A 9,132-nucleotide genomic window follows, 5' to 3' on the forward strand; every position below is an offset into this window, starting at 1 on the left:
AGATGACGCCACTACGACCTCACAATCACATTAATGCCAAAATATAGCCACGATCGTCCCAAATGACATCTGCATCTCTCTCATATCGGGCTTGCTACCACGCAAAAACGAGAGAAATAGCTTGCTCGATTTCGAGTGATCTTCCGCGCGTCTTGGATGACGGTTAGTATAGTTTGGAGGGCATTATTACGTCACTATAAAGTCGCGGTGACGTAAATTCTTAATTACGTAGTCACGTGAGGGTTAGGAATGGATGTACCTTTTCATCCAGAAGTTCTTACTTCGTGTTGTGAACATGACCCCATATTTGTACACTATTACAACAATTACGCGAAGCACAAAAACATTACTGCAACTTGAATTGTATACGAGACATCTCTATCAGATACCAATACGATTAGAACTCAAGACTTGTTTAATTAAAGCCACACAAAAGGGTTTGTACGTAGAACTAGAAGTAGCCTACCACGGCTTGACAAATAGCACGTGATTTTTGTGACTATTGTTAATTTGCTGCTAATTGCTAATTGCGCTGGGTGTTTATAGTTTAACTGTCTGCACTCACGTGTGCTAAAAAGAATGCCCCGTTCACTTGGTACAGTACTATTGGTGAAATGAATAACTTGACTGCATCAGAGAACAAATTACTAATGGAGCTGGAAATAAAAATATCGGAAGGAAAAGAAAAAGAGTACATGAGTTACAAAATAAGCTACAACTCTTGCGTGAATCTAGAGAAGAAATGTTAAAATTGAACGACAAAAATTTTCAACAAACGCTAATCATTGATTACCAAAAATCTTGGCCAGAATTTGATCGAAAATTAATTTCTTTCATTGATGACGTATTTCATTTGGAAGTTTTACAGACGATCCATTATTTTCCAAATGATTCGGACATGAAAGCTGTTTTACTTTCCTTGCTACTTTTACAAAAATCATACAACCTGAATGCAACTGATATCTTACTTTGAAATCTTGCGCTAAGACATGGGTAAGTCTTTGCCTAGATTGGGTCCATGTATCTTTGCAGCGTCTTGAATCTGGAGAAACCGCAGAGGATATCACTAGGAAAGTCTTAGAAAGGTTAGTTTAAATGATATCAGCCAAGGAAGAGTTCAAAAAAAATTGGGCTGGACAAGGTACAATGCAACGCAAACAAAAAAATCCATATTGTCAGATGTGGGACAATTATAAACATCCCTGGTTGATTCTGCAGCCAGTGCGTATGGAAATTCACTCGATATCACCTGACGTTGTTCAATTTTACGACATAATTTCAGAAGAAAACATTGAGCTTCTCAAATATCTTTCTATGCACCAATTAGCATCTGCTAAAACGATGGCTCGTGAAACAAAAATTGATGTTGAGAGTCCCCGAGTAGCTCACCACTGTTGGTTATCGAAAACGAACAACACTGTTCTTGAATATCTCGACGTATTGGTTTCAGCAATCACTGGGTTTTAAGTTTCAAAATCAGCTGAGCAACTTCAAGTTGCAAACTATTGCATTAGAGGACATCATGAACCACACACAGATTACTTGGATTACTCTGCTGAAGGAGAACTCAAATCAAGCAATCGCAAAGCTACATTTATGTTCTATTTATCAAATGTTGCACAGGGAGGGGCAACCGCCTTTTTTACCCAGGAATTGCAGTCCACCCGATTAAAAGAAGTGCCGTTTTCTGGAATAATCTCCTGCCTTCTGGCCAGCCAGATAATAGAACAACCCATGGAAGTTGCCCTGTATACTTGGAGACAAGTGGGTAGCCAATAAATGGATAAGAGAGACAAGGAATGAAGTATGTAAAATGACAGAGTATATCGGAAGATTGCATTAAAACTTCATCATTCATTGGATGATGATTATCAATCATTGCTGAATGTATAAAAAAAAATTGAAAAAAAGATATTATTTAATGCATTTAGATACTGTGAAAACTACCTTGAATCACAGAAAGTTGAATAATATTTGGAGGTACTCCTGAAGTATGCGCACCAAGATGTCGCATAACCTGAACCCTAACCTGGTACACAACCTGAATTCAGGTTGTGCGCCATCTTGGTGCGCATACTTCAGGAGGTCCTATTTGGACACTTTAAAGCTGCATATTTTCAATGTATATTTAAAAACAAATGCCCAGTTACTTCTAGAATTGATTTCTCTACTGAAAATAAAGTACAGTACTGCTGTTTTCAGTACGCTTCATCAACTTTTTTTCTGTTCTTCGCCCTTCCAATGGTTTCCCCGTTAGATACCTAGATGTCACCTGGTTGTGATCATGAAAACTGAAGCAAGCAAGAACCGATAGAAAAGTGTTTTCTTATACTAAACATTTGTTCGTTCAAATAAAATTATTTAGACAATTGCCAGTTTTATTGCAGATAGATTTACGCAATTTTAAGTTGTTATTCCTAACCTCTGATGCAACTCGGACACTAATTAGATTAAACAAATTTAGTAGGGATAATGCTGGGAATTAATAGGATAGCGCTGCCAAAATTAATGTACAAAGAAAAGAATATTATATATACACCTTGTATATATTTAAAAGATACATCTCGTTCCATCCAGAATTTTACCGGACCCATGACAACAGTAGCCTAAATCCAGTGGTGGGATTCAAATTTTTTGTCAGCCGGTTTCTTCACAAAAGTCATTTTTTCCACCGGTTCTGTTACAAACAGAACATTGGCAGTAACCAGTAATGCTATCCGGTTCGCTGATCTCATAAAATTCCGTGAGACGGTTCTAAAGAACCGGTGCGAACCGGCTGAATCCCACCACTGCCTAAATCGTGGGGTGGCTCCTAGCTTACGCTTACCCATGTTCGATTGCAGTTCAGTGATTTCATTTTGCCTAAATTAGCAAGAATACATTTTCAGTTGTTCCCTTTTTTCATACCCGGGCATATTGCGATTTGAAGCACTGGCAGCGCTATTTGTCATTCGGTTTAAAAATGGCATAATGATTGGAATGAATGAGTTATACAATCCCGCTTTAGATTGCAGTAAAGGAGAGCACTTGAATGCTTTCATGAAAAAACACGAGAAAACCCAAGATAAAATTTGATTATCACATTTATTTCATTTCATTAAAGTATTCAACCTATTGTCTTGCAGTATACGGATAACACAGACATAGGTATGCTCATATTACAATTGCCGCATCTTTTCTGTCAAACAATAACCAATTAAATAAAGACACGAATATGACACGATGTATATACACATAGACTGCTTTCACACAACGCTTGAACGAACAGACTGTTGATTTCTAGCGGAAGCCCGACCTTTCTAAACGGGTGTACATTTCTCAATTGTGTTCATCCATATGCTATAGTTATGATAATTTTAAGCGAACGCATTTCACGAGTCGATGCTGCGCTTAATTAGTATGATTCAACAAACATTTATGGTGAAGTGTAGATAGCAGATGCAGATCAGATCAATGCTTGTGTTCGAAGGTTCAGTATAAAAAAGATATTCGTGCTTTCTGATATAAGCATTGCTTTTTAAATTTATTGAATATAAATAAGATGATCAGATTTAATTATACATCGACTATATAAACTCATTGTATTAACAATTTTGGAAACGTAGAGCGGTTTTGTATAGTTCAGATATGGAATTAAGGGTTGTTAACTATACTATATATGACTAATATATATAGTATTCTGAAATAGTAGACTTGCCTGTGGTTATGGAGTCTGTGTCTGAGATAATTTCGCCAGTATCGGATTCCGAACCTTGGTCGGAGTCAAAAAATGTATATTCCACGATAATACGATTCGAACTCAAGATTTGTTTAATTTAAGCTACACAAAAAGACTTTGCACCTTGATGTAACCGACCACGATTTGTCAAGCGATTTTTGTGACTATTGTTCAATTTGTAAAGAGTTCCTGTTCGTGAAAACATGCAATATTTGTTTCTTCTTTGGTATAGTTTGTAAAATATTAACGTTTTAATTTTTTCAGATCTTTGTGGTTACAAAACTTTACTGGTATGTCAAAAATGAGAAACAATATTCAGTGCTTGGTGTTTATAGTTTCACTATCCACACTAACACGTGCTAAAAATGATGCTCCGTTTACTTGGTACAGTACTATTGGTGAAATGAATAACTTGACTGCATTGGAGAACAAATTACTAATGAAGCTGGAAACAAAAATATGGGAAGGAAAAGAAAGAATACATGAGGTACAAAAGAAGTTACAACTCTTGCGTGAATCTAGAGAAGAAATGTTAAAATGGAACGACAAAAATTCTCAACGAACCCTAATCATTGATTACCAAAAATCTTGGCCAGAATTCGATAGAAAATTAATTCCTTTCATTGATGAAGTATTCCATTTGGAAGCGTTACAGACGATCCGCAATTTTCCAAGTGTTTCGGACATGGAAGCTGTTTCACTTTCCTTGCTACTTTTACAAAAATCATACAATTTGAATGCAACTGATATTTCTGAGGGGTATATTTCAGGAAATCGTGCAGGTAAACGTTTAAGATTTGAAGCATGTGGATATCTTGCTTTAAAATCTTGCGAAAGAACATGGGAGAGTCTTTGCCGAGATTGGGTCCATGTATCTTTGCGGCGTCTTGAATCTGGTGAAACCGCAGAGGATATCACTAAGGAAGTCTTAGAAAGTTTAGTTGAAACAATATCGGAAAAGGAAGAGTTCAAAAAAATTTGTGCTGGACAAGGAACAATGCAGTCACACAAACGCCAACGAGAAAATCTATATTGTCAGATGTGGGACAATTATAAACATCCCTGGTTGATTCTGCAGCCAGTACGTATGGAAATTCACTCGATATCACCTGATGTTGTTCAATTTTACGACATAATTTCAGAAGAAAACATTGAACTTCTCAAATCTCTCTCTATGCACCAATTAGCATCTGCTAAGACGATGGCTCTTGAAACAAAAATTGATGTTGACAGTCATCGAGTAGCTCACCACTGTTGGTTATCAAAAAGGAACAACACCATTCTTGAATACCTCGACGTATTGGTCTCAGCAATCACTGGGTTACAAGTTTCAAAATCAGCTGAACAGCTTCAAGTTGCAAACTATGGTATTGGAGGACATTATGATCCACACACAGATTACTTGGATTACTCTGCTGAAAGAGAACTCAAATCAAGGAATCGCAAAGCTACATTTATGTTCTATTTATCGGATGTTGCAAAGGGAGGAGCAACCGCTTTTCTTTATCCAGGAATTAGAGTCCACCCGGTTAAAAGAAGTGCTGTTTTCTGGAACAATCTCCTCCCGTCTGGCCATCCAGATAATAGAACAACCCATGGAAGTTGCCCTGTTCTACTTGGAGACAAGTGGGTAGCTAATAAATGGATAAGAGAGACAAGGAATGAAGTATGTAAAACGACAGAGTATATCGGAAGATTGCATTAAAATTTGATGGTTTTCATGTTGCGGGGTTGATCATCAGAATGTGATCAACCATTGTTGATTAGCGAAAAAGATTTTTGAAATTTAGAAAGTGCTGGGAAATATGGACTTCCCAAAAAATTGATAATTATATGAGTTGAAGATTAATTCTGTCGAGCCATTACTGCCATTTCAAACAGGACTTTTATGCTATGAAAAACTATCTCGAATAACAGAAAAGTTTAATGATATGTGAACATTTTGAAGCTGCATAATTTGAATGTTTTTTTATTAATAAAAAAATGATCAGTTATTTACACTAGATTTAAAAATTTTACTGAAAATAAAATACTGCTGTTTTCAGTATGTTTCACCACACCTCTATCTGGTTGTCGTCCTTTCAATGGTTTCCCCGTTAGATGCCTAGATGGCACCTGGTTGCTAACCGAAGTATTACACATTTTGCTAGGCATGACTGCGAGAGAAACGCGCAAAAAACTGAAATGATAGATTTTTGGAGAATTTCGGGCCATGTCAACAATTGTTTGCATAGGCTAAACCGGAATTTTTTTTCCAAACTACGGCTAACTTCGTGCATGAGACTTAATCATGAATAGTTTTCAAACAAGCCACGTTTCTGTGCTTACAGTCATTGGGTCTTTTAGCATTCTTGGCGATTTTGTTAAGTTCCAACAAGTTCGCCTACGTAAATTGAACAATGCTGTGTCTAACGAATTGTCACTATTAAAATGCAGTATGTTCAATATGCATAATAAGCAATATTTTAACATGTATCAACTTCCTTGTAGGCGGCTATAAATCATTTTGACAGCTAAATAGCCGAGTTCTTTATTGTTTAGACAAATAAAATATCGCAAAGAAAATATTATTATTTGATCCCTCCAGATGGGTTTATTTGTTCAGGAAATTAAGGACATGGAAACTGAAGCAAGCAAGAACTACTATAAAAGTGTTTCCTTAAACTAAAAATTGATTATCTATTTGTAAAATTAAAATTACTCAGATAGTTGCCAAATTTATTGCAGATAGATTTATGCAATTTTAAGTAGTAATTCCTAATTTCTGATACAACTTGGAGAATGCGAATATGGGAATAATGTTAGGCATTTATGAGATAGCGTTGTCAAAATTAAAATATAAAGAAAGACCATTATATATTTCACCTCGTTCCACACAGAAAATTTTCAACCGATATTCTTAGTTAACAATTTATTCTGATCTATCTATTCAATTACGTGGTGTCTTACACTGCGGTTTTGGATTCATGAAGTTTTCTTACAACTGTCTATGTTTTATGCAGCCTGAACCGATATTTACTGGCGGAACCACAGTAGCAGTAAATCTTGGGTTGGCTTCTGGCTTATCCTTACCCATGTTTGCTTGCAGCTCAGTGATATCTTCACTTTTCGCTTAAATGAGGATTCTTAAGCTTTTTTAGATCAAACCTACTAAGAAAAATTGACCGCCGAATGAAAAAAACGAACAAGTTATATTCCATTTGCCAACCTGAAATGTTGTTACATATACGAATCAGGAGTCAAGTTTCTGAGTCGCTCGGTATGATGTTATCCATATGACGTAGATCCATTTTAATGGTAAATTTTGTTTTTCGAAGCTTGTCTCTATCCCGATGAATGCATCTTCAAACTTGATCTGATGACGATCTGCCTCTTGAGTCGCGCTTCGTTATATAGGTTTGTGTAGCATTCGCGTTCTGGGTTGTTGAACTACGTTTAAAAAAGTGCAGGCAGAATCGCTAATTATATCGATGTCACGTGATGATGTTTTGTTTACATTTGTATTTCCAGTGCTTTGACGTAGAAACAGCTGTGTGAGTCAACATGTAATTTCGAATCCGAAATTGGAGGAAGCACACGTAGAGTAATTTTTGTAGTAGTTTTGCTGTAACGTGAGTAGAAGGCTGTAGCTGAGAACTTGGAGTTAAGGCTGCCACTCCTGCCAGTTAAATAGCCATGGCCGGGACATTATAACAGGAGTATAGGGCCATGGTCACAACACGACGTAAGTACTTGTACTTCTAGTTAGCGTGGCTCAACCATTTTTGCATATGGTATTAGTAACCCCCACCTGACTACGTCATTCAAAAATTACGTCACTACGACGTCAAAGTAACGTAATGAGGCTTTCCAAACTATACTAACTGTCATCTAAGACGCGCAGAGGATCACCCGAAATCGAGCAAGCTATTTCTCTCGTTTTCTCGTCGTAACGATCCCGATATGAGTAAGATCGCTTGCGTTTGTGACTTCGTTATCGTTAGTCATTTCGGGCGATCGTAGCTATATATTGGCAAGCTCTTCAATGTGATTGTGAGATCGCAGTTACGTATTGTTTGGATGACGGAGCCAGGCGGGGATTAAAAAAAAACCATATGCAAAAATTGTTGTCTGACCAAATAGAAGGACTTACGTGGTTTAGTGAACATGCGCCGGAGTTTTTTGGGGGAACGACTCTACCGCAAAATTGCAGTTTGCCTGTTTTGTAGAGGCAATAAATAAATGGGGGTCTAACTCGTTAATGTCAATGGGCATTTTCGCGAATTACTAAGGTATTGGAACCAATTGTTCACGTGGCACTAGAAGCCTACATTATATCGAGAGCAGTGAACTGTTTGACAGTAATGTGAGTCGCGAAAGTTTAGACGTTATAATATCGGTAGAAATATCTCGTCGGTGAAACCTGTAGCAGTTTCTTGTCAAAGAACGTATAGATGGATCTCGATCGATCGAAAATTAAACGTACGGACGTGGAAAAGCACTTTGCAGTGGTAATGGCTGTTCAAATGTGTGTCATCTGACGAAAAAAACAGCATTATTACGTTTTTCTAGAATAAATTTCAGAACGATAAATGATGTGAAGTTTCAGATTAGAAATGTTTCGATACAGATTAAAGTGAAGTTATTGTTTCGTATTGAAATTTAATTATAGATGTACTTGACACTGGTAAATTACTCCATACCAAGCGCAGAGCATTGATGCGTAACTTCAGTCACGTTGTTTTAATATAGCAATTCATTTAGAACAAACAATGATGTACAATATAGTTGATTTTGTTAGATACAATCAATATTTCAATGTGCGATGATTTTCGGTCAGAAAATCGAAGTGATTTCTTTGTGATCTAAATATTCGATTTTATATGATAAACCCCGATTAAATGGCGATGATTTCGTTGTGTAAATTCGCCAGGATTTGAAACAGAGAAAATAGTTAGGGTAATAAAGCGATTGTCCTGTTTTAAAATGATATTTGAATGTAATAGGAAGCCACGTTTATTTAAAAGTTAGATTGTATCTAATTTGATGGTTTAGCTACGTTGAACCAAATAAAAAAAAGTTTGACACATCAGTCTAGTCTAGGTAGTATGTGTAATACTGGAAATTAACATTCACGTTTCGAACATAGGTCAAGTTTAGAGATGCTGTTAGATCTATAATCTTTCCGCCTTGCGATTGTCAATACCTATTTAACTCAATTTGCGGACTAGGATGAACAAATCAAATTAACTCGCTATGGTTAAAAAAAACAATAAAAACAATTTCAGTCATCATGACGTTTTCTTCGTAATGTAATCAATTTCATTTATTATCTTTAATTATAAAATAATGTGCACCTGAAAGTACTATATCAAGGACGCTAATCATTCATAATTCTCCTTAAAATTAACGTTAATTGGATCAATAATGCGTAT

At 36.4% G+C, this 9,132-nt stretch overlaps 1 protein-coding gene and 1 pseudogene across 1 annotated transcript; both read left to right on the plus strand.

The window, feature by feature from the left end:
* Positions 1–19: 19 nt before the first annotated feature.
* On the plus strand, positions 20–1,886 carry LOC120341239 (prolyl 4-hydroxylase subunit alpha-1-like; annotated as a pseudogene).
* A 2,079-nt stretch (positions 1,887–3,965) lies between these two features.
* On the plus strand, positions 3,966–5,712 carry LOC120348517 (prolyl 4-hydroxylase subunit alpha-1-like). The gene has a single exon (XM_039418662.2). The coding sequence runs from the start codon at positions 4,011–4,013 to the stop codon at positions 5,421–5,423; it is 1,413 nt and encodes a 470-aa protein (XP_039274596.1). The 5' UTR covers positions 3,966–4,010; the 3' UTR covers positions 5,424–5,712.
* The last annotated feature ends 3,420 nt before the right edge of the window (positions 5,713–9,132 follow it).

The sequence above is a fragment of the Styela clava genome, chromosome 1, assembly GCF_964204865.1.
Source record: "Styela clava chromosome 1, kaStyClav1.hap1.2, whole genome shotgun sequence".
NCBI classification, from domain to species: Eukaryota; Metazoa; Chordata; class Ascidiacea; order Stolidobranchia; family Styelidae; genus Styela; species Styela clava.